The sequence below is a fragment of the Asterias amurensis genome, chromosome 19 (assembly GCF_032118995.1).
Source record: "Asterias amurensis chromosome 19, ASM3211899v1".
Lineage (NCBI taxonomy): Eukaryota > Metazoa > Echinodermata > Asteroidea > Forcipulatida > Asteriidae > Asterias > Asterias amurensis.
Window position 1 is genome coordinate 8,189,474 of NC_092666.1, and position 25,837 is coordinate 8,215,310.

Below are 25,837 nucleotides of genomic sequence, written 5' to 3' on the forward strand. Positions count from 1 at the left end.
GAAGATAGTTTTTGAAATGGCTTCTGCAGGAGACTGTCTGGTGCTCTGAGGAAGGTTATTTTACATCCTTGGTGCAGCGACAGAAAAGATACAATGATTATAAATGTATTTGTTTTTTTAAATGTAAAGGGCTGAAGTTTTGGAGCAGGATTGCCAATTTCAGACGAGCTGTGTCTTTGTAAGCAATGAATAATGTCAATACAAAAACTACATCAATTTACTAACCATTATCATCTTCTGCTAGTAAAATTCAATCGAACTATTTCTGCAACATGTTTGTTTTCAAAACGTGAACCAGTTTTAGTCTTTCAAAGAATGATAAAGGCCTAATAGTCCAGTCAATCTATCAGAAATACTGGCTTGACCTGAAAAAATTGCAACAGAATTGGTTTCAACTGTTTTGGGTTCTATAGACACCCAAGTTTAACATATAAAAAGTCCTCCAAAATCATGTTTTTTCCATTTTCAGCTAATGGCGGAAAGTAGTTAACATAATTCTGCAAATTTGAAGGCTTTCCGACACTCGGATTTTGGAGGACTTTTGATATGTTAGACTTGGGTGTCTATAGAACCCAATATTTTGCACGCATCAGAGGTCCTAGATTGTCCACAAATGATATTGCAAAATGTATTTAGGTTTATTTACGCCTAGTTCAGCTATAATCGTATACCATGGTATATCGCTGTAAATTAAACCTAGTTTTAAAATATAGAAAATACTTATCTCTGCAGTGTTGTTGATGATTGATCTCAACAAGCACTGACGGGAGTTAATAGCTGTAGAATGCACTGACGTGAAACGACAAACTAATTGGAACAACAAAACCCAGTTGTGAATGTTCCCGTAGGAACGTTCCGCTGGGAATATGCTTTCGCTGTTCCCACAGGATCGCTGACTCTGGGAACAAGCTACCGGTCCGCGGAGCATACGCGCTGTTCCCACTGAGAACATTGTATAGTTCCCACGGATCGCTCGAGTATTCCCGGCGGAACGTTCCCGCGGGCAAATAGCCGTTCCGACTTTTGACACGCTCCCTTACTCAAAAGAACATGTAATTCTGACCAGTCTCTTGATGTCTGTTGATCAAGTTGACTTTCAGTTGCTCTTTGGTTTACACTTGTAGCCATTTCTTGACGTAAGTTTACAAGCTAGTTTGTCTGCTCTGATGTGGATTGCGCAAAGGTAACAAAGTTCCGAGCATCATTTTGCAACTTACTCCATCAATTTTCTCGGACGTTATGCAAATTGTTTCGCGAACATCAACTAAATGCCCTCAAAACAGACGTTCGAAACTGGGTGTTTATGAATGGGAAACAAATATTATGGAAACTTCAGAAAGTGTTTATTTTTGATAGATTTTAGGTATGATAGGCTGCAACAATCAGGGAAATAACAGTACTGCTGTGCCAGATATAAATTATTGACTGAGAATATTTGCTTTGTTTTTCTGAAACTTTTTTGCTCTCTTCTGTCAGGCTTATATTTTCTGTGTTTGGTGTTTTGTTTAATTTTTTTGAAAGTATATCAGTTGGGCCTCGCCATATAAAATAATGAATGTTCCTTTTGCTTTACTTGTGCGATTTTTGAACTTATATAACCACAGGTTTCAAGTGCTCGAGACTCTACTTGTTTAACATGACCACTGCAAGATGAAAACTAACTGAACTATCCTTACATGAACATTTTACTAAACCTAAATATGTATAAAATAATTTAACATATCTTAAAAGGTCAAAATAGTTTTTTTAAAGATGACATTTGAGGTTGTATAATGGTCCATATTTCAAAGAAGATGCCTTATGTTGTGGGCAGTAACAAACAAAAACTACAAACATGTATCCAGGAGAGAGCGCAATATAAAATCAATCAATTATTATTATTATTATTATTATTATTATTATTATTATTATTATTATTATTATTTACTTACCACGATGTTCTTCACTGAAACGATCTGAAGATCCATAAAAAGATGGACGAAAATGAGGAATGTAACTCATCGGAGGACCCTGGGTAAAACAAATCGAGGGGAGAATACAGTAAAAGGTTTTTCTACGTCTGTGGTCTTTATTTTGTTCTAAAAAACCTGAGATAACGAATAATAAAATGCAACCTGAATAAACATACAAAAGTTTTAACAATACTTAAAGTATAACAACTTAGTATTAGCCAAAAAAGGGTAATAATCCATTTGTGTTTTAAATCAAACCAAATCTAAATAAAGAAATCAGTTGTGTAAGATTTCATTTCCCTTCAATGAATAATAAATATTATTTTGTATAATAACTTTTGACTATGGAGTACTACTTTAAATAAAAAAGTACAGGATTTGTTAACATTTTTATCAGAAAATTTGGTGATGGGCATTCCAAGTGTTTTACAACACGTATAATGGTGCCTAAAATATACACCCAGTTTATGTTTTACGAAAAAACTTTAGCATTATTAAAGATACTGGACACTCTTTAGGTAACTGTCAAAGGCCAGTCTTCTCACTTGGTGTATCTCAACATATGCACAAAATACCAAACCTGTGAAAATTTGAACTCAATTCGTCAAAGTTGCAAGATAATAATGGAAGAAAAAACACCACTGTCACATTAAGTTGTGTGCTTTCAGATGCTTGATTTCGGGACCTCAAAATCAAATTCTGAGGTCTCTTATTTCTCTATATATCAAATTTGTGGAAAATTACTTCTTTCTCGAAAACTACGTTCTTTGAGAGGGAGCCGTTTCTCACAATGTTTTATACTATCAACAGCTATCCGTTGCTCGTTACCGAGTACGTTTTTATTGTAACAATTATTTTGAGGTTCACTGCCTCGAGACCTGAATCATCAAAATGTGCAATAGGGGTGCGTCGGGATAAGCTTGAGCTTGGTTGATATGCGCGTTAGGCTGGAACTGAAACTTAAAATGATAAGTAGAAACCAACCAGTGACAGTTGTAGTGGATTTAACTGTGCAACATTTCATAACTCTCTCTGGATTGGATTCCATTATCACATTATGGTACTTAATTGTGTATTTAAGGCTTAATCTGGAGTAATCTGTGGATTAATCTGTTGTACCCATTAACATGTAAGCAAACCATGTACTTTTCATACCTGTGCCATTGTTGCTCCCATGGCACGGATGTCTGTGTACAAAGAAGAAACACACAAATTAATAAAAGTACACCAGTGTATAACTGATAGCAAGAATAATGAGGTATTCTGAGGAAGTACGCTGCCTGTGGAATATGGAGATAACTCTATGTATATTCTTAACAAAACCATTTATAATTTAATTTTTTTTTATTTTTATTTTTTACTTCTAACAAACAACAAACAACAAACAGCAACAACCAGTAATTATTATACCATGAAAAAGGGTGCTATATATGCGCCAACCTGTATATAGCACTGCACCTTAAACTCTGGGGAAAGGGTGGGATTGAAGAAATGGCTTCTGCAGGAGACTGTCTGGTGCTCTAAGGAAGGTTATTTTACATCCTTGGTGCAGCGACAGAAAAGATACAATGATTATAAATGTATTTGTATTTTAAAATGTGAAGGGCTTAAGTTTTGGAGCAGAATTGCCAATTTCAGTACATTGTTTTACATTTTCTTTATTTATTTATTATTTTTTTTATTTCATTTGCTTTTATCTTTGTAAGCAATGTATAATGTCAATACAAAAACTACATAAATTTACTAATGTCTTCAACCCCAAAACCCAATTTACTAACCAAAATAATCTTCTTCATCTTCATCTGCATAAGTAGGAATCTTAGAAGAGTAGTCGAACTAGATAAAACAAATCGACAGAAGATTACACTTAAAGGGTTCATAAGTTTGTGGTTTTTATTTTTATGTTGTATTAATATTTTTTGGTTAATGAGATTGATCAATCATAACCTGCATAAAAACCAAATGTTTTAATACATTACATGTAACACATAATAGTAGCAACAAACTGTGATAGTGTTTTTTGCTTTCAAACCAAACCAAATAAAAATGAGATCAGTTGAAAATAAGTGTTATGAAAAATAACTATTGTTGACTGTGGAGTAATATTTTAGGGCAAAAAGTAAAATATGTTAAATAGTTTATATCAGGATCTTTGGTGATGTGCATTCCAACAGCTTCCAAACTGCACTACATGCATTCTTACGGTGCATGATACACTCACTGTACATGCCATACAGTGAAAAACCCACTGTTCATATTATTTAAGTAGGCTTTTTATATATATTTATCAGGTGATAATTCAAACCTTGCGTGAAGATTTTCCAGGCTGCATAAAGTGCATCTTATGATGTGAATCTCTCGTCGGTTTCCCTTTTTAACATACATGTACAAAGAAAAGAGACTTTGAATAATGAACATCAAAACAAAGACACATGAATAACTAAAAAGAAAAAAATACAGAATATTATGCTTTAGGCGTGTTAAGCCTTATCTGATGAAGTTGTGCCCTGCTAGTAAAATTCAATCGATTTCAACTATTACTGCAACATGTTTGTTATCAAAATGTGAACCAGCTTTAGTCTTTCAAAGAATGATAAAGGCATAATAGTCCAGTCAATCTAACAGAAATACTGGCTTGACCTGGACAAAATTGCAACAGAATTGATTTTAAATGTTTTGGTTTCTATAGACACCCAAGTTTAACATATCAAAAGTCCTCCAAAATAATGTTTTTCCATTTTCAGCTAATGGCGGAAAGTAATTAACATAATGCAAATTTGAAGGCTTTCTGACACTTGAATTTTGGAGGACTTTTGACATGTTGAACTTGGGTGTCTATAGAACCCATAGCAATTGAAATCAATTCTGTTGCAATTTTTTCCAGGTCCAGCTGCAGTATGACTGGACTATAAGTTGCAATCGATGTCTGTCCAGATTTATTTACTTTCACCAAGTCCCCAAGTAAAGCAAAATATGTTATCACTTTTGTTTCAAATCCGGCTAAAAGAAATGAGAAGAATGTAGGATTGTAATATTCTTTTAATAAGTAATTGTTAACAACTTGCATAACATTTATACATGCATAGGTACACGTTTTGTATTGCCAGTTTTGGCATGTATTGCATTTCCACAGTATCTGGGTCTCTCCTTGTTTATAAGTTTCCAATCACTAATCATCACCACTAACCTTTGTCTTTGCTTTGTTGTACTTCCTTTGTTCCGGTTGTCCTCACTTGACTCTCAGGAATCTTAGGGATCTCGGCCATTTTGAACTGGTAAAACAAAATATAAAACAACATGTTGGTTTAAACACAGTGGACACTATTAGTCTAGGCGATGGGTACAAAATACTGCAAATTGCTCAGAAAGTGATAAAAGCATGAAACTTGGCACAAGTATTCTTCAACCAATACTGATTATTTTTAGGGGTGGAGACATTGAAAAATGCATTTTCCTTAGCAACGGTTGCTAGGTAACTCATTTACCCTAGCAACGGCGCTTTTAAGCCTCCCTAGTGCACCCGGATAGCCTTGTCCCATGATGAAGAACACCAGAATTATCAGTGGACATGTTTCAAAGACAGTCAGTGTCATCAGGAGACAAAACAATACTGTAAGTCTCACCAGAAAACAAAAGAAACAATTGTTTTGTTGCTAGGGAATGGATAAACAGAACAAAGAGTCTATCCACTGTTTGTTAGAATGTTGCTTCTATTTCCAATGCCTCTTGGTCTATAGAAGAGAATAATTATTGGGTAAAATCATTTTCCAGGTTGTCATAATTGTTATACAAAACAATTTTTTTAATGTTTAGTTGCTTAGTAACATATTTACCATAGCAACCATCCGAGTACACATAGAAGACTGCCTGTGAATACAGGTTTCACTTTCACTGAACTCATTTATTCTAATACTGAAAAGAAGTGTTTACCTTATACCAGGAGAGCAATGGTATTTTACACCTTAAGCCTACATGGAGTCCAAACATTGTTGCTACGTACTAAATCAAAGGTATCAAAAAGAAACTAGCAACTGACAATGTTGTCACTGCTTGTGCGTTAAACAATGCATTGATAATAAATAACACTAAACAGTGAAATTGAGTGTATAACAGTGTGTATATATAGCCCTTTGGCCCTTTCACACTGACTGTATATCTTATCCCTGTGTGAAACAGCCCCAGGATGCCCGGGACTTGTTTTACCCTGCGATGACCCCATCTCACTTTCACACTGTGTATTCCATGTGGTTCCGGTTGCATGTTTAAAGAATACCTAGGATTTTACGGCTTATCCCTGCTCCAGAGCAGTTGGAGCAGGGGTGGCTTTTAACCAAGGTTTGCCCATTTGCAGCGGTAGACAGACTAGGGCAGACTGAGGAAAAAGCAACCATAGTGTGAAAAGGCCGGCCGTTAATCCCTGGGGGCAAACCCCGGTAATTAGAGTAGTGTGAAATGGGCTTGGCTCCGAAACGAGTCGGTGTGGTCTCGACCAGCAAAGTAAAGCACAAAGTATCCAAGTATCCAATATGTTGGTTGTTGATCGTTGATGCTTGTGAAGTTGTCTGTTGGCTGGATTCGTTTGCGCTGGTATGTATCAGTATGGTGGTCAGCTGCTGCTGCAAATTTCATTGATGAAGACAATGAAGTGTTTTTGGAACTGTGTTGCAAGCAATGGTTGCTTATTTTGTTCAGGTGTCCCAGTATGATATGTGATTGATGCTCATTTATTCTAGACATGTAGATATGTGACCAGCCTCCCCGGTACATACTTTCCCATATAGGCAGTGAGTGCAGTAAAAACAGTCTTGTCTTGGGTGTTTTGCTTTTCCTTGAGTGTATGGAGTGCTGCATGAATAAAGTTGGGCAATGTGTGGAAAGTCTTGACTTAAGCTTGACTGAAGATCACGTTGGAGCTTGCATGATGGTCATTCTGGTGGGAGGTTTGTCTGATGTGCGAAGATCTTGGTTCTTGATAGTTCGAGCTCTTCCATGAACAAATTCACCAGGGGACCGTGGATAGAGGGATCTCGTAGCCGTCCCATAGGTTTGCTCGCACAACCGGTCCCTCAACTGTAAGCTTGGTGAAAAACGCAGGTGATGAGCATATCGGCGACTTCTTGAAGAGTGAGGCTTGTACGGTCAGTCATTGTGGGATCAGCTTGAAGTGTTGTTTGGCGATTATGTGCTTCTCTGGTATGTTGGTGAAGAGAGAGACTTCCTCAAAACTGACAAGAATGTCGGGTTGACTGAGTTGAGTGTCCTTATGGTGTTGACGATCTGCCAGTTGGTGATATGGTGATGTGTGAGGCCCACTAAGGGTGAGACTTGAGACGTATGTTGTTGGTGAGACGTTGGTGTGCCAACTGGCTGTGTTGTAGGTTGGTGAACCCCCTCCCTGGATGCAACGTTGGGGCAGAGAGAAACATCAGCACTGTGTATCTTGAGTTTACCGAAGAAACGAGGGCAGGAGGATGCAGAGGGCTTGATATGACAGTACTTTGGTGTGTCTTTGGCTTGGGACTAGAAGTGTGCAGGGAGCTGGTTGAGGGATATGCAACATACATGCTTGCTAAGAGAGAATGCACTTTTGGGAAGACTGACCTGTGCCCTGCGTTACAAGACCTTCAATGGAGCTTCGACATCCTCCTGTGTCAATTCAATTTTCGGGCAGCATCAGTATTGGTTCCTGTCAAGGTTACACATATCTCCTATTAGTGGACTGACAATAGGTGCACTGGTTAAGAGTCGTACAACTCAAAGTCAGCATACACAATGAACGTACCAACATAAGTAGTTTCAGTTCAAGACATGTGAGCTTGTTGGGCATGTTGGGTACAGGAGACATAGGATACCTTCAAGATCGATTCCACAATGTCAGGGGCTGCCACTTCTGCCTCCCCGAGAGTTTCCCACCAACCACTATCTTCAAATCAATGACCAAAGACTTTGTTTAAAGTCATCTGTTGACGTCCCCAAGACGTAGGACAAACTACATGTTGTCCTCACCACACAGCCTCTTTATAGACAATGTACTGCTCTCATCTTGACAAACGGGGCTGATAAACAGTTATAACTGGAATCTTGCTTAGGGTTGACATAATGTATGCACGGCTGGGTGAATAACTTCAAAGCAGTGGCCCGTCATTGAGGGGTGTGGTCACCTAAGCAAAAAGGGGCGGCATAGTGTCGATGGATGATGTCTGCTATTAGACTGGCGTGTTGATACCAACATGTACATGTTGCTTTTAGTAAAGTAATGAAGTAATCTATAGTAACAGTTTTTATCATGAGTGAAGTAAGCATCTAAGGATTTTTTTTTTAAATATTTTAAATGCTTATTGCATAATAATCGTTGCCTAGCAACCATGTTAAGCCTTCTGTATTTGCCAATCGCTCAAGATTGATATTAACATGAGAGGTTAGGTTAAATTTAAATAAATATATGAATTATTTAAGTTAAATTTGTCTGTGGGCAGTTTTTGTGCTGGTTGCTATGGAAAAACATAGTCGCTTAGGGTAATATGTTGCCTAGCAACCATGTTAAGCCTATTGTATTTGCCAATTGCTCCAGATTGATGTTAACATGATGGGTAAAGATAAACATGAATACAAATTTGAAATTCGTATTTTCAAATTGCCTGTGGGCATGTTTTGTGTTAGTTGATATGGGAAATATGTAACATAGCAACCGTTGCTATGCTGGATACAATTCTCGGTTTTTTCACCAATCGCCTAGACTATATTGGTAATTGTCAAAGACCAGTTTGTGTATCTCAACATATGCATAAAATAACAAACATGTGAACATTTGAGCTCAATTGATCGTCGAAGTTGCGAGATAATAATGAAAGAAAAAAACAGCCTTGTCACACGAAGTTGTGTGCGTTTAGATGGTTGATTTCGAGACCTCAAATTCTAAATCTGAGGTCTCGAAATCAAATTCGTGGAATATTATTTTTTTTTCTCGAAAACTATGTCACTTCAGAGGGAGCTGTTTCTCACAATGTGTTATACTATCAACCTCTCCCCATTTCTCGTCAACAAGTAAGGCTTTATGCTAACAATAAGAGTTTTTAGTAATTACGTGTCCAACCCAATGACTTTAAGATGAAGAAGAACTGGGCCAAAATCAACTGATTTAAATGAAAAGATTTAGGGAAGGCCTACCTTTGTATGGCTTAACTTCTTCAGACTTGGTCTAAGCTAACTCAGCTTGCCCTCCAGGTTACCTCTAAGCAGTTTATCGATGACCAAACATCAAAAATCCAACGATTAAAAGCAAACAGGAAGTGCAAAACACTCCAATAAAGTGGCGGCCTTCCTAACTACGTAGAAAAAATCAAGAGTGATTGCAAAATAACGGGGTATATCCCCTACAGCGCATATTTTTATTTGTCGACGTCACTTGCCAAAGAAAGAAATACCATTCATCATGCGCGGATCCATGGGGCGTGCAAGGGCGCGGGTAACAACACCCCTAAACATTTAGAAAAATAAAATAGAGGGATAACGTGGGGGAGAGGATAAAGCAAGTTGTAGCAATGCAAACACATTACAATTGTCTCTGGTGATTTCAGAGAGGTCGGGGAGTACGCCTACCTAAAATGTTAATAATAAATCGCTGATATTTCCCACACGCCGGAATCCTGACGTATTTGTTGCTTCTACATTACACGGCAATGGTTTGGCATGGGGAACATTCGGAGCAGTTCTAAAAGGACTTGGTTATTTTGAATACAAAAAAGGACGGATTTGCACTCTGGAACCTAGGTGTGTATGTCAACGTTGCTTTTTTGTTATGTGGCCATTAAACATACACACAAAATAACCAGTTACAAAATATATAGATACAAAAGCGGTTACAAATTAAAATATGTTTTCTTCGATTCAATATAAAGACCCAAATAAATGCGTCTGTAGCACCCCTTGTCACGTGTGCATTGTCAATTGATTTCACCCTACCTTGATCTAGACAAAAAAGAACAGCATATAATAGCAAACTGTCGAAGCGTATCGAAAGGAAACTACGCGATTCCAGTTCTCATGTCAATGTACACTGAGCCCTTATCAAAACCAAAATTGATTGTTGGTTCCAATAAATCATAACAATGTCAACGCCGCAACAGCAACAGAGTTCCAGCTTGTAGTTTCGAATAGCGTTGACGTCATTCAAGGGGGCCTACCCGGGTCCACCCCCAGTGCCCCGCTTGTGGAACGGGTCACTTGGGAATGTATTCTGGTTCCCAGACCCAAAAATCTCCGACATGGGCTCTGTCGAAATAAGGATTTTTAACAAGAGAGTAAGAAACGTCAAGGAATCTTTGGTCAGGGGACCAGACTATTGGGAATGGCCCGAGGTGCATGACGAAACCACGAGAGGGCGAGTGATCGTTCGATTGGGCCACATAAAAAAAAATGTTAATCGTCCCCGCCCGACCGTTCAAACCCCCCGACCCCATTTTTTTTTTAAATCATAAAAAAAACCTTTTCAATGATATTTCTTTTCAAAATGTACAGGTTTCAATAGATGTTTAAAAAAGGTTTCTATTCATGTTGGCAAAGCAAGAACAATTCTTCAAATATTTACTTGGGCTACACTGTGCTTAGGTGCATCTATGAGTTAAATTTGTTTGACAAAACTATTGAAAACATCAAAAACACACAAACCCTCAGTTTTATAGTGATTGCGATGATTTCTTTATTCTTGATTTCATATTTGGCATGTCAACAAAACTTTACAAAAATAAAACCTCACTCCCTCCCCCATCCGCAAAAAAAAGGGACCAACAATTTTGTTTTATGTGGCCTTAGCTATTGTCAGGGCTCACCCGAGTAAGCATTGCGGGGTCGTCACGCAGGGAAGCTATACATCGAACGCACCTACTGTACACAAAAACCTTTATTCTGTCTAATACAAATAACTGCATTTATTTAAGCCATGTAAGCAGATTGTTGTTTATATTTCTTATGCTTGTGCCTCAACCACCGGCTTGCCCTTCTGTACTAGGGAACCCTACCATGTAAATAATGCATCTGATAGTTTTGAACTTAAGTGAAGTACTACTTCGTAACGTCAAAGAGTGCGCAGTATATGGCAGACAAGGAAACTGCAAAGTAAGTATTTTATGATTAATGACCCAACTTTGCTCTACGATATACCTAACGGAAAACTTTCCGTTTGGCGCCACCACCTTTTCATTCGATATGAGATAATAATTATAGTATATAATTTACCTCAATGAGGTATCCATTTTTGTAAAAAGAAATGAGTGTAAAAGTGGTGACGCCATACGGGACGGAAAGTTAGGAGGGTAGAGCATTGTGCAGCCTATAGCCCTAGTGACGTCAGTCAGTGCCACTAAGGGGTCCAACCTGGGGCCAATTTCATAGAGCTGCTTAAGCAAAAAATTTGCTTAAGCACGAAAATAGCTCGCTTATTTTACACATGTTACTGGCCTAAGTTTAATGCCATATGCATTGCTTGTGACTGGTATTAAGCTGTTGTTTACATAGCATAACAATTGTGTGGAGTCTTGGCCGGTAATCTGATTTTACTAAGCAAGGACTTTTTTGCTTTAAGCAAAGGTTTGTGCTTAAGCAGCTCTATGAAATTAGGCCCTGGGCTTGGTGCAGCCGCATTCGGTTTACGGTGTGTGGCAATGTTGGTCAGTATTTCACGTCATCAATTTTATTCATCATCAAACAGTTATAACTGGAATCTTGCTTAGGGTTGACATGTTGTATGCACGGCTGGGTGAATAACTTCAAAGCAGAGGCCCGTCATTGAGGGGTGTGGTCACCTAAGCAAAAAGGGGCGGCATAGTGTCGATGGATGATGTCTGCTACTAGACTGGCGTGTTGATACCAACATGTACATGTTGCTTAGTAAAGTAATGAAGCAATCTATAGTAACAGTTTTTATCATGAGTGAAGTAAGCATCTAAGGATTTTTTTTAAAAACATTTTAAATGCTTATTGCATAATAATCGTTGTGAAAAAAGTATGTATAGACATCCTATGTACTGGTTGCTAAGGAAAATGTGTTGCCTAGCAACCATGTTAAGCCTTCTGTATTTGCCAATCGCTCAAGATTCATATTAACATGAGAGGTTAGGTTGAATTCAAATAAATATATGAAATATTTAAGTTAAATTTGTCTGTGGGCAGTTTTTGCGCTGGTTGCTATGAAAAAACTTAGTTGCTTAGGGTAATATGTTGCCTAGCAACCATGTTAAGCCTATTGTATTTGCCAATTGCTCCAGATTGATGTTAACATGATGGGTAAAGATAAACATGAATACAAATTTGAAATTTGTATTTTCAAATTGCCTGTGGGCATGTTTTGTGTTAGTTGATATGGGAAATATGTAACAAAGCAACCGTTGCTATGCTGGATACAATTCTCGTTTTTTTTCACCAATCGCCTAGACTATATTGGTAATTGTCAAAGACCAGTTTGTGTATCTCAACATATGCATAAAATAACAAACCTGTGAACATTTGAGCTCAATTGATCGTCGAAGTTGCGAGATAATAATGAAAGAAAAAAACAGCCTTGTCACCACGAAGTTGTGTGCGTTTAGATGGTTGATTTCGAGACCTCAAATTCTAAATCTGAGGTCTCGAAATCAAATTCGTGGAATATTATTTTTTTTCTCGAAAACTATGTCACTTCAGAGGGAGCCGTTTCTCACAATGTGTTATACTATCAACCTCTCCCCATTTCTCGTCAACAAGTAAGGCTTTATGCTAACAATAAGAGTTTTTAGTAATTACGTGTCCAACCCAATGACTTTAAGATGAAGAAAAACTGGGCAAAAATCAACTGATTTAAATGAAGTCGTATGCATAAAAAAAAAAATTATAGGGAAGGAGGCAGAAATACATTTTGGGGCAGTTTAAGGTGATATAAGAACACTTCAAAAAGGAATAACTACTGCCGATTATGAAAAGACTGACATATCAAAATACTAACATTTAGAACACAAACAGCCCAACGGGGTGGGCTAAGAAGGATTAACCAGCAGAAAACGAAGAAAAGATTTAGGGAAGGCCTACCTTTGTATGGCTTAACTTCTTCAAACTTTGTCTAAGCTAACTCAGCTTTACTTGCCCTCCAGTATACCTCTAAGCAGTTTATCGATGACCAAACATAAAAAAACCAACGATTAAAAGCAAACAGGAAGTGCAAAACACTCCAATAAAATGGCGGCCTTCCTAACTACGTAGAAAAAATCAAGAGTGATTGCAAAATAACGGGGTATATCCCCTACAGCGCGTATTTTTATTTGTCGACGTCACTTGCCAGAGAAAGAAATACCATTCTTCATGCGCGGATCCATGGGGCGGGCATAGGCGCGGGTAACAACACCCCTAAAAATTTAGAAAAATGGGAGAGGATAAAGCAAGTTGTAGCAATGCAAACACATTACAATTGTCTCTGGTGATTTCAGAGAGGTCGGGGAGTACGCCTACCTATAATGTTAATTTAATAAATCGCACCGCTGATATTTCCCACACGTATTTGTTGCTTCTACATTACACGGCAATGGTTTAGCATGGGGAATATTCGGAGCAGTTCTAAAAAGACTTGGTTATGTTGAATACAAAAAAGGAACGGAGTGGCACTCTGAAACGTAGGTGTGTAAGTCAACGTTGCTTTTTTGTTATGTGGCCATTAAAGGCAGTGTGGACACTTTTGGTAATTACTCAAAATAATTATTGGCATAAAACCTTTATTGGTGACGAGTAATGGGGAGAGGTTGATAGTATAAAACATTGTGAGAAACGGCTCCCTCTGAAGTGCCATAGTTTTCGAGAAAGAAGTAGTTTTCCACGAATTTGATTTCGAGACCTCAGATTTAGAACTTGAGGTCTCGAAATCAACCATCTAAACGCACACGACTTTGTGTGACAAGGGTTATTTTTCTTTCATTATTATCTCGCAACTTCGATGACCGATTGAGCTCAAAATTTTCACATTTTTGTTATTTTATGCATATGTTGAGATACACCAAATCTGAAGGCTAGTCTTTTACAATTACCAATATTGTCCACTGCCTTTAAACATACACACACAATTACCAGTTACAAAATATATAGATACAAAAGGGGTTACAAATTAAAATATGTTTTCTTCGATTCAATATAAAGACCCAAATAAATGCGTCTGTAGCACTCCTTGTCACGTGTGCATTGTCAATTGATTTCACCATACCTTGATCTAGACAAAAAAGAACAGCATAATAGCAAACTGTCGAAGCGTATCGAAAGGAAACTACGCGACTCCAGTTCTCATGTCAATGTACACTGAGCCCTTATCAAAACCAAAATTGATTGTTGGTTCCAATAAATCATAACAATGTCAACGCCGCAACAGCAACAGAGTTCCAGCTTGTAGTTTTAATTAAGAAAATGAGGTAATAAAGACAGCAACGAGCTCAAAGAAATCAACTAGAACAGTTCAATTAGTTTGCATCTAAACAGAGAATGATTTGTGAAGATTAAAATACTTTAAAAAAATACTAGATAGTGGGTGCGTTCGATTAGCTTCCCTGGGTTGACCCCGGTCGCGCACCCCGGTCTAACCCCTAGGTTCAAATAGCTTTGACGTCATTCAAGGGGGCCTACCCGGGTCCACCCCCAGTGCCCCGCTTGTGGAACGGGTCACTTGGGAATGTAGTCTGGTTCCCAGACCCAAAAATCTCCGACATGGGCTCTGTCGAATTAAGGATTTTTAACAAGAGAGTAAGAAACGTCAAGGAATCTTTGGTCAGGGGACCAGACTATTGGGAATGGCCCGAGGTGCATGACGAAACCACGAGAGGGCGAGTGATCGTTCGATTGGGCCACATAAAAAAAAATGTTAATCGTCCCCGCCCTACCGTTCAAACCCCCCGACCCCATTTTTTTTTTAATCATAAAAAAAAAACCTTTTCAATGATATTTCTTTTCAAAATGTACAGGTTTCAATAGATGTTTAAAAAAGGTTTTTATTCATGTTTGCAAAGCAAGAACAATTCTTCAAATTTTTACTTGGGCTACACTGTGCTTAGGTGCATCTAGGAGTTAAATTTGTTTGACAAAACTATTGAAAACATCAAAAACACACAAACCCTCTGTTTTATAGTGATTGGGATGATTTCTTTATTCTTGATTTTGATTTCATATTTGGCATGTCAACAAAACTTTAAAAAAATAAAACCTCACTCCCTCCCCCATCCGCAAAAAAGGGACGTCCAACAATTTTTTTTTATGTGGCCTTAGCTCTTGTCAGGGCTCACCTGAGTAAGCACTGCGGGGTCGACACGCAGGGAAGCTATAAATCGAACGCACCTACTGTAACAAAAACCTGTATATTCTGTCTTATACAAATAACTGCATTTATTTAAGCCATGTAAGCAGATTTGTTGTGGAGTTTATATTTCTTACACTGCTATAGTGCTCACCTTATTGTAGCAAGGGTCCATGCTGTATGGTCAGACAATGCTTGTGCCTCCACCACCGGCTCGCCCGCCTGTACTAGGGTGACCCTACCATGTAAATAATGCATCTGATAGTTTTGAACTTTAGTGAAGTACTACTTCGTAACGTCAAAGAGTGCGCAGTTTATGGCAGACTAGGAAACTGCAAAGTAAGTATTTTATGATTAATGACCCAACTTTGCTTTACGATATACCTAAAGGGTTTAGGCAAAGCCATTTTTCAAAAGAACATACATAGTTTAATAGTTTTCCAGTTTGGAACTTTATGGCTGGTGCATAACTGTCTCAAGAAAAAAAGAACCTTATTATTTATATCAAGGTCCTGTGCAAGTTGATGCCATTAGTAATCATTCAGTCTGATAAATATTTTCATCGGAAACTTTGAAATAAAAGTAAATGCATGATTTCAAGTCCTCTTATTCAACGGTGTCGTGTTCAATGCAATCGAAAACAATCAAAATATTATTGTTAGCTTCATTGAAAATCCCAACTTAAAAAAAAACCTCGCCTGGAATATCATGTTTGTGAGGACAAGGCTATTTCCAATTTTTTTTTGAAAATGTCCCATCAATAAAAAAAAAAATCATTGTAAAATTCTATGGTATCATTCGGTATGGGTTCGGTATGATTGTAGCCTGAAATACATTTTAATAGAACTTTTCACAAGTAGATTATTTATTTGATTCCATTGCTCGTTTAAACTTGTTTTGTTTGCTTTTCAAGATTGAAGTTTTGTTTCACGATGGGAGCAAGGCGGATATATGGATGAAAAGATCTGATCAAGATGTCCTCTCCAAGAAGATCGACTAATTATGACAATCACCCCATGGGATGGGTGATAATAGGAGCTGCATTTATCACAAATGTTATTTTAATGGGTAACGTGAAAGCATTGGGAGTTCTCCTCATTGCTATAGAGACTGACTTTAGTAGTCATCTTTGGCTGATTGGATGGATTGCAACGTTGCACAGTATGCTCAAAAACGTTTTAGGTGAGTTAATTAAAACGCTCCATGTTGTTCATAAAGGTCCCCTATGGCAATAAGTGTAAGTTGTTGTTGGTGTTATCCTTGGATAATTTTGTCCAGTATTTCGTTCCTGGTTCTATTTGGGTTTAACTTATGTCATTTTGTTCCCCCCCCCCCCCGTTGTTGTGTGTGTATTTTTGGCTTGTTCTTGCTCTTTACTTTATCCGAATAAGTTCAATCAATCAACCATTTGATATCGTTGAGATGTTGTTGTACACTAAACAGTTTGACTATGGGTCAGTGATTCACAACGAACCGTGAATTTAGGAGATCAATGCGAGGACACCAGCCAATCCTCAACAAGGACACCTTATCCAAGCATGCATGGCTTGATATGGTGAATGGTGACTTTGTCCTTGTGTTAGGGCCTGACTCAATCACCTTTATTATGCGCATTTCACCATAAAATGTTCAACAGCGCATTAAAATAAACAGCACAAACATTAGACTAGATGACAAGTCGTTGGGCGGTGCCTATTTGTTACTAACACACATTCTGCGCTCCCTGCAACAGTCACAGTGCAATTATACACATGCAATGCAACGGTCGTAGGAAGCGCATGACTCTCACACATATACTGGGATCGAGGATGAGTGTACCGTCCCCGTGACCACACCGCGCTTAACAATTACCGACTTGATTTCAAGATTACACAAACATCATCACACGCGAGAAAAACAGCAAAGAGTAAAAAATATCAAAAATATTACACATAAAGTAACAAATTGGCCGAAAGCTTGTTTCAAAAGAAAAGACTGCCACAGTCTGAAGACTACCGACTTTAATATGGATTTAAAATGCGCACTTATCAAAAACTGATCAAGGCGCCCAGACAAAAAGAAAACATATCATTGAAAATGAAGAATAAACATAATTGTGCCGGATACCGAATTGGTTTTTAAGGCTAAGCTTCTTAGAAACCGTAAAAGACTGTATTAGTTGAATGTCTGATGGTATCATTGCAAGGTGTCGGCACTTGACACAGACTTGACGCAGATAACTCGACTACAAATCTGGATTTAGGGGCTTCTTCGTGAGTAAAATGTACATTGGATACCGTTATACCAAAGCATTTGATAACTTTAAGCTCTGGCATTGGATCAGCTCTATTATTTTTTTAACAATATTATTATTTCAACATTCTTGTAGATTGGTGTTGGCTGGGGTATGACGGCCGTATGAAGGAATTATACCACCTATATACATTACGCAAATGATGTCATATCAGTAGGCCGCCCTCACCTAGAGTTAAACAAAATGCGACCGGTGTCATTGGCCAAACCTGTGGGCCGCGCGTACACATCTTTGCGTTTTGATTGTACGTCTTCGTTTTACCTCTAAGATGGCGGCTTGATGACGTCAATGCATAAAGAACTATTTTGTAGAAAATGTGATTTTATGTTCTCAATTTTATTCCAGTCTGACTTTAAGGAGCAAAGATTTTCCAATGCCACTAAATACAAGTTTAGTGGACAGCGGAATTCACACTCACTGTAAAACAAATCCCGTAATATTTACGGTGCTTTACCTGGCATGCAGCTAGGGTGCCAGGTATAAAGTGCCGTAAATTTCACAGTGGAAGTTTCGCAAACTGCCCTTTCAACGCACAATTTACAAAACGTCCCCAGTAAAGTTTACGGTGATTTAACAGGCACCCTATATAACTGCCAGGTAAAGGACCGTCAATTTTACGGGATTTTTTTTTACAGTAATGAAAGCACTTTTTTGTTTATGAAAGTCGCCTGACACACAAGGCCTGAAGGTCACTTCAAGGTGTGGGCCACAATTATATTTTTCCAGAGGCCGTCGCCACCTACTCCTAGGGCTGAAACAGGGTTAACCCCTTTACAGTCCATACGGATGTAGGCTTGGATATCATCAATTCGAAGTCTGGCCGTTAGAGCAGAAAGCACTACCTCCCCAATTTGATGTAGCAAGTGTCACGACCGGGATCCGAACCCACACCCCGCCGATCAAACACCAGTGCTTGAATCCGGTGCTCTTAACCGCTCGGCCATGACACTGACACGAATGGTACTCTCATGATATTTTCATATTTTTGTTCCCCCACAGGCCCACTCATCACAGTCCTTATTCGGATCCTGGGGAGCCGTTTCGTCTTCATCTCTGGGGGCATTTTTGGAGGTATTGGACTAACCTTAGCATCTCAGTCAACCAGTGTCGTGCAGCTTGCCATTTGCCTTGTTCTGGTGTCAGGTAACAATTTCTTCAACAAAACAAACACAAAATATGGTTATGTATGGTTTCTAATCATCTTACACAAGGTAAATAATCAAACATGAGATCAGAGAAAAATCAAATGGTCCTCATTGTGATTTATACCAAAGACCCCTGACACTCCGGGCTGATGCTCTACCAACTGAGTTTTTAGGCACAGCGGTGTACAGCGGTGTACTCCCTCATGCTTTCCCTATGAACCACATTTTCCTCCTGGTTGCATGGATGCGCAACTGGGCAGAACACAATGGGTTCAAATCCCAATGAGGACCATTTGATTTTTCTATCATCCCATGTTTGGTTATTAAAAAAAAACACAATTTAAAACACATATCTGTTTTGAATTGGTCTTGCACGCCTTGCCCAGCGTCTCAAAATTCTCCTTTTGTCATATTGACCCCTTGCACGCACTTCACACACAGCGACTGTGCCATACTCACCATTTTGGTGGGCAGTAGGTACGTTTACGTGTAAACGCCGCGTCGCCCATCAGTGCGCATTTCACTGAGGGTGCGTTCGTTTAGCTTCCCTGTGTCGACCCGGTCTGCCCCCGGTGCGTTCGAAAAGCTTTGAATTCATTCCAGGGGCTCACCTTGGACAGCCCCCGGTGCCCTGCTTGTGGAGTGGGTCACTTGGGGTGACCCGAGGTACATGACGTTACCACGCACGAGAGGGCGAGTGTGATCGTTCGATTAGCTCTTGTCAGGGGCTCACCCGAGTGAGCACCGCGGGGTCGACCCAGGGAAGCTAATCGAACGCACCCTGAATAACGCACAGTGATATTGCCCACCAGTATTGCGCATCCAAGAGTATTCTGATGATGACGTCAGGTGAATTGGGTCAATACATTCTGTAATTTAAATAGTTTCAAGGAATTGATCAGCAGATCTGTTTTCTTTTCAGGTGTCGGAACAGCATTCAGTGGGTTTTGTGCCTTTGCTTTAATGGCATCATATTTCGAGGAACGGTACTCGGTAGCTAATGCTGTATCAACAGCGGGCTTTCCCATCGGTATGGTAGTGGTCGGTCCTGTTACCCAGATCCTACTAGACACATATGGTTGGCGAGGAGTTGTTCTTTTGTTGGGAGGGCTTTCCTTCAATCTTGTGGCCTTAGGAGCATTGGTGACAACGAATATTGTACCATCAAGTTCTAAAAGATACAAAGAGGTTGCCATTAGTGATAAGGATGAGGCTAGCCGTAAGAAGACTGAAGAGGAAGTGCCTACAGATTCTGGCTCTATTATCGAACTCTCAACTAAAGACGATGAGAGAAAACAGGATACTTCATGCCATCCAGACTTCCTTTCCTGCCAGAAATTTTCTACCATGATGGATTTTTCAGTTTTGGCAAATCCTAGATTTATTTTAGTGACATTGGCACGATGCTGTTCTGAGCTTTGTTATACCTGCTGGGTGGTGTTCATGGTATCTCATGGTCAGTTTCAGGGATTGAGTTACGTGCATTCGTCTTTACTCCCAACAGCATTTGGAGCTGGAAATTTTCTCGGCAAGTTAGTGGTTCCGCTAGTAGAGAAGAATGGCTTCAATCCAGCCTCGCTACGCTTGGCGTTCTTTGTGTGTAGTCTCTTGAGTGTTTCATTTACTCTTACTGCTTTGGTTAACTCATTCGCCGGCCAGATGGTATCTTCAGCTAGCATAGGATTTGGTTTCGGTGTTTTCTTTCAAGCGAATGATTCTTTAACTAAGACACTTGCAGATGACGATCGGATCATTAATATTCTGGGATGGCGAGTATTGTTCAGTGGTTTCGCGGGAATATTCGGCGGATTACTTGGAGGTTAGTCAACTTTAGATTTCAAATAATTTGCTCTCATATTTCATATTGTAAGTTATGTTTGATTGGTGTCCATAATATCCTTTAAAGCCAATGTATATGTTTGTTAATTGTCAAAGACCAGTGGTGTATCCCATCATAACCATAACATAACAAATATGTGAAAATTTGGGCTCAATTGATCATCGAAGTTGCGAGAAAATGATGAAAGAAAAAACACCCTTGTTGGATGAATTATTTGTGTGCTTTCAGATAGGAATAAAAGACTTCTAGCTAGAAGTTTTTTTATTTTATTTTAGGGATAAATTACCTCTTTCTCAAAAACTACGTTACTTCAGAGGGAGTCATTTCTCACAATTTTTTATACTATCTACAGCTCTCCATTGCTTGTAACCAAGTCAGTTCTTAAGTTAATAATTGTTTTGAGTAATTACCAAACGTGTACCTTCCCTTTAATATTGTCTGTTTCTACAATTGTGGCATCAGGAGATTAACTTGATAATAATTTACTTTACTTCTTTTGAAATCCATCAGGGGTGCTCCTTTTTTTCTCTCTCTCCTGTGTGTATACTTAATTTGTTTTCTGTACCGTTTTTATATTTTTTACTTTGCATTTTTACATGTGAAATTATTTTAAGGAATCGGACATTATTGGTTATTACTCAAAACAATTGATAGCATACACAGTTTTTATGTTATAACGAGCAATGGAGAGCTGTTGATTGAATGAAAACACTGTTAGAAACAGCTCCCTCTCAAGTGACGTTTTTTTTTAGAAAGAATCAGTTTCCAACTAAAACATTTGAATTGATTTCGAGACCTCAGGTCTCGAAATCTAGCATCCGAAAGCACACAACTAAGGCCGCAAGGTTGTTTTTCTTCCAATAATTGTTATCTCGCAACTTCGACGGCCAATTGAGCTCAAATTTGTACAGGTTTGTTATTTTATGCATATGTTGAGATATACTAACTGTGAAGTCTTTGACAATTACCAATAGTGTCCAGTGTCTCTAAAGGTGAATAGAATTAATAAGCGAGTCTAAAAACCAGAACATGGTTTGAACATGAAGGACGGTTTTTCTGAGATGTGGTGTTGTTTTATCGAACACACTCGCATGATCTTGGGAGAAGATTTTTTGGGTGAACATGTTTTCGATGAAGGTAATTGGTGTGCTTGTAATATGAAAGTACCTGTTTGAAACTGCTTATGTATTAAGATTACTGGCCCTTGCTTTGTGTACATATTTTAGCAATAACTTTACTAAAATTGAAGTTATCAAGGCCATTTCATTCTGGATCGTTTTCAATTATTGGTGAAGATTTAACTACGGGTTGTTTGAAATTGACAAAATTTTATAAGTTTACAAAAAATCGGGCACTATTGATTGTCCAAGGTCATGCATTTTAATTTAACCATGTCAACCCTTTGACTTACGCCTGATTTGTATAGGCTTCGCCACAAAAGTGAAAGGGTTCAAACAGAATCGAACACCATAGTGAAGGTTGAAAAAAAGTGTTTGCTAGTGCAAGTTATGTCAATTGTTATTAATTGTAAAAATAACGAACCTGTGAAAGTTTGAGCTCAATTGGTCGTGGAAGTTGCGAGATAATAAAAGAAAAAAACACTCTTGTCACACGAAGTTGTGTGCTTTCAAATGCTTGATGGTGCACCTCGAAATCAAATTCGTGGAAAATTACTTCTTTCTAGAAAACTACATTACTTCAAAGGGAGCCGTTTCTCAGAATGTTTTATACTATCAACAGCTCCCCATTACTCGTTACCAAGTAAAGTTTTAACTAACAATTATTTTGAGTAATTACCAATAGTGTTCAGTGCCTGTAATAAATTCACATGTGTCCAGTGCCTGTAATAAATCCACATGTTAAAATGCCTTTAACTTGTAGGTCGCAGTTTTCTGCTAGATAACACGAGGTGCGTGGTGACCTTGCTCGTTCAAGTGACCTACAATACTTTTTTCATCAAGGATAAACCTATTCACTGTTATTTTTCTTTTGTTATATTTAAAGGTTGGCTGTATGAATGGACAGGAAGTTTTCAAGTCACGCTGTTTGCATTTGCTGGTTTGACTCTTCTGCCGATACCACTGTATTGTATTGACTCTGTGTATACAAAGAAGAAAAACTCTTAGGATGGTTGTTTAGATTTCAAACCACCATGGAACGACATATTGTCCCATGGAGCTATGTCCACCGGAGATTCGGCCCAAAATGGGATATTAACCCATTTTGTGTTGTTTATAGATTCATTGCCTATTTGACTTGTTGTTGTTGTGTAGGTTTTATTCCTTTTAACAAAACATATTTGCCTGTTAAATTTTCTAAATTTCTTGTTTAATCTTGTAATGTATTTTTATTCCATTGTACATGTACATTGTAATAACCGTGCAATTCAGCGTCAAGCTGCGAATTGGTCTAATATGAGTACATGATTTATAAGATGGGCTGGAGGAGCACGATTCAAAAGAGGGCGCTCTTTAAGGGCGCTATATAGGAAGGACCACCGAGGAAGAGGTGGTGTGGGGGGGGGGGGGGGGGGGGGGGTGGGGTGGATGCACAGAGTATCCCCTGCCGGTACGAGATAAAGCAACTGTTCTGAACTGTTGAGAATTAATGTCAAATACATCCTTGACTGGCTGTACACTGGCTGAAAAAAATATCACAGGCATATTACTCGGGTTGAATTTGAACCCACGACCTTTGCAATTCTAGAGCAGTGTCATACCAACTATAGAGCAGTGTTTGTTTGCCATAGTGGACTGCTAGTATGCATTGTGATTGTCTGTTGATACATAATACGTTCACCTGTTTTGATTCAGTTGTGGGCCTAGATACTTTCAACAATTGCAGAATGTGAATGACAATGGTACTAAAGCATACCAGTACAGGAAACAAAGGGTTGATTACATACCACGGTTCCGAGAAGAAAGAACAAAATGGACGACTGGAAGCTGACCAAAGCTGGATGATTTTCAGACCGGACTACTAATGGATTTGTTGCTTGGTATACTCATGTAGCTGTAGATTTTCGGGACCCGTAGGGTTGGGAAAAACGCTGTGTTGTGATCAAATGTTGGAGATTTGGAGGTTTTCCTCAAAATCGGACTCTCCACAATTTGTGACACTCAATAAAATAAGGGTCGTTACCTTTCTGAGGATGGATTCGGCTTCTGCTATTGTTTTACTATCTGTAAGAATGAAGACAACCGAAGTACATGTTATAGAGCTGTCTTCTAAATTAAACACTTTACAGTAAATCATAGTCCTATCAAAGTTACTTAAAATAAATGACTAATGAATAATCAGAACACTTCATTGAAAACGACTTAAATCAGCAAATACATTTGCAATCCCCGCCATGTCTTTGTGGGCCGCGCCATCTTGGAATACTATTTACATCGGCAATGTTTACAAAACGGTAACCAAACTAAGAGTATATAAATGGCAAATTCTAAAGACAATAATTTCCCAAACTCGTGTCTAACGAACAACAAGCTAAAACATAAACTCAAACAACTTTAGAAATGTAAATGTATGATACAAAAAGGGGAAATTTACCTGTAAGAATGAAGACAATCGAAGTACATGTTTACAGCTGTCTTCACACGAAATATTGGAGCACCCGAAAACCTGACGTTGAGGGCGCAGGAAGAAACTAAATTTGATTAAACCGAAAAAAATGAGGGGGTGGGTATATTTTGTATAACTGTCACGTTTGGAATACCCGTGCATTGCATTTGAGCTTGATTGATATAAACTGGATCATCATACCTTGCAGTAGAGAACACTTAAATAATCAAAGCACCAGTCTACTTAAAGCCATGCGCAGCAGTATCCCGTTAATTTTACACTTGAAACAGTTGGTTAAGTGTATACGCTGACCTTTTACGGTTTTGTTTTCATTTAAAAACATTTTTTTTCAAATCATCAACAAATAATTGGATATGATTCTCTGATTACGTAAACGGTGAACCATTGTTCTCCTCATCCCCCTTGGATTGGGGCCAATTACAGGACACATGACTTGGTCTTTGAGCTTCAAGACAACGGAGGTCAACAACATGATGGAGGGACAAGAATATTTGTGTCCCCCACCCTTGACAAGTTGGGGGACATACCCCTTACCCCCCCCCCCCAAAAAAAAAAAAAAAAAATAAATTAAAAAAAATAATAAAAAAATAACCCCCATGACATTGCGGTCACGGTGGAGCAACAATACTTTTTAAATTGCCCAGATGTTCAAGTTTGCCAAACACGTTCAAATCAAGACTCTTGAAACACATAAAGATTTGGTGTCAAGTGCTGGCTGATAAAAAGAAGAAGAGTACTCTCGGACTGACGTTCCAAAAGAAGCAGTCCCTAAAAGAGAACTTAGTAAAATAAAACTAGATCCGGCCACACTCCACAAATACTGGGCTAGCCAGAGAGTCTTTATAGTACAGAACAGCGACACTAAATAATCGAACAGTCGTTATGTGGAAAGCGAAAGAGGCAAATATTCCGATCAACACATCGATCAGTCTTTTTCATCAATCAATCGATCGAAAACTTCTTTCCAGGACTAACACGGTCGGCCATTTAGGCCTCTTGGAGTCAAATGTTTGACTCACATAAATGGCAGTCCGTGTTAGTTCGCAAAGTAAAAGGAAAACCATGCAATTTCGAGGCAAATTTGTGTGGATCATTGTATTCTAGTTTTAAAACATTTTATAACAAACGGTTACGACGCTTTTCAAAGACCAACTCGACCGATCCAAGTCAACGTGTTCCTTTAAAGACACTGGATACGTTTGGTAATTGTCATCAAAGACCAAAGTTGCAAGGTATTAATGAAAGAAGAAAAATAAAACAAACAATTAATTGTTGCACTAAACTTGTGTGCTTTCAGATGGGTTATAAACAGCTTCAGGCCTGATGTAAAGTATTTTAATGTTCTAGTGAAAAATTACCTCTTTCTCAAAAACTACGTTACTTCAGGGGAAACCGTTTTTCGCAATGTTTTTTACTATTAACAGCTCTCCACTGCTCGTTACCAATTATTTTGTGTAGTTACCAATAGTGTTAGGTGCCTTTAAAAGCTTGTTATAACTTGATACAAATAGCTTAACATGGCAATAGCGTTACACATGATTCTAATTTTGCCCTTAGTGCTGTGCAAATCTTGCGCTTGATAAATGAACAACAACAATACTCACCACAGTTTTTATGAAATGAGTTTGAGCTTTTAAAACAAAATTTAAAATAATTTGTTCAAATAAGATTGAAACAAAACTACAACTCGTGGACAAGGATGATGTTTAAGCTTAACTTTTTGTTTTC

At 38.4% G+C, this 25,837-nt stretch overlaps 2 protein-coding genes and 1 long non-coding RNA gene across 4 annotated transcripts; 1 reads left to right on the plus strand and 2 right to left on the minus strand.

The window, feature by feature from the left end:
- Positions 1–1,483: 1,483 nt before the first annotated feature.
- Positions 1,484–13,156, minus strand: LOC139951436 (uncharacterized). 2 transcript variants are annotated; one of them, XM_071950337.1, is made up of 6 exons: positions 13,011–13,156; positions 5,140–5,224; positions 4,258–4,322; positions 3,731–3,788; positions 3,108–3,139; positions 1,484–2,010 (listed from the first exon to the last, which is right to left on the minus strand). In XM_071950337.1, the coding sequence occupies exons 2-6, from the start codon at positions 5,216–5,218 to the stop codon at positions 1,924–1,926; spliced, it is 321 nt and encodes a 106-aa protein (XP_071806438.1). In that variant the 5' UTR covers positions 5,219–5,224; positions 13,011–13,156; the 3' UTR covers positions 1,484–1,923. The 2 variants fall into 2 exon arrangements, with proteins under 2 accessions (XP_071806438.1, XP_071806437.1); XM_071950336.1 differs by lacking the exon at positions 13,011–13,156 and adding an exon at positions 9,120–9,298.
- On the plus strand, positions 10,818–23,000 carry LOC139951435 (monocarboxylate transporter 5-like). Its single transcript, XM_071950335.1, has 6 exons — positions 10,818–11,066; positions 15,411–15,585; positions 16,160–16,428; positions 18,539–18,682; positions 19,607–20,503; positions 22,529–23,000. The coding sequence occupies exons 3-6, from the start codon at positions 16,221–16,223 to the stop codon at positions 22,648–22,650; spliced, it is 1,371 nt and encodes a 456-aa protein (XP_071806436.1). The 5' UTR covers positions 10,818–11,066; positions 15,411–15,585; positions 16,160–16,220; the 3' UTR covers positions 22,651–23,000.
- LOC139951438 (uncharacterized) lies at positions 18,570–24,123 on the minus strand. Its single transcript, XR_011787769.1, has 3 exons — positions 24,077–24,123; positions 23,430–23,706; positions 18,570–18,692 (listed from the first exon to the last, which is right to left on the minus strand). It is a non-coding gene; the product is annotated as an uncharacterized lncRNA (long non-coding RNA).
- Positions 24,124–25,837: the final 1,714 nt, after the last annotated feature.

What these genes read in the sequence shown, in the direction of transcription:
- LOC139951435 (XM_071950335.1), top strand. Translation starts at nt 16,221, where the DNA reads ATGTCCTCTCCAAGAAGATCGACTAATTATGACAATCACCCCATGGGA. An exon ending in TATGCTCAAAAACGTTTTAG is followed by an intron (nt 16,429 to 18,538) that starts GTGAGTTAATTA and finishes GTTCCCCCACAG; the next exon opens with GCCCACTCATCACAGTCCTT. An exon ending in ATTCGGCGGATTACTTGGAG is followed by an intron (nt 20,504 to 22,528) that starts GTTAGTCAACTT and finishes TTATATTTAAAG; the next exon opens with GTTGGCTGTATGAATGGACA.
- LOC139951436 (XM_071950337.1), bottom strand. Translation starts at nt 5,218, where the DNA reads ATGGCCGAGATCCCTAAGATTCCTGAGAGTCAAGTGAGGACAACCGGA. An exon ending in ACAACAAAGCAAAGACAAAG is followed by an intron (nt 4,323 to 5,139) that starts GTTAGTGGTGAT and finishes TATGTTAAAAAG; the next exon opens with GGAAACCGACGAGAGATTCA. An exon ending in AGATGAAGAAGATTATTTTG is followed by an intron (nt 3,140 to 3,730) that starts GTTAGTAAATTG and finishes CTTTGTACACAG; the next exon opens with ACATCCGTGCCATGGGAGCA.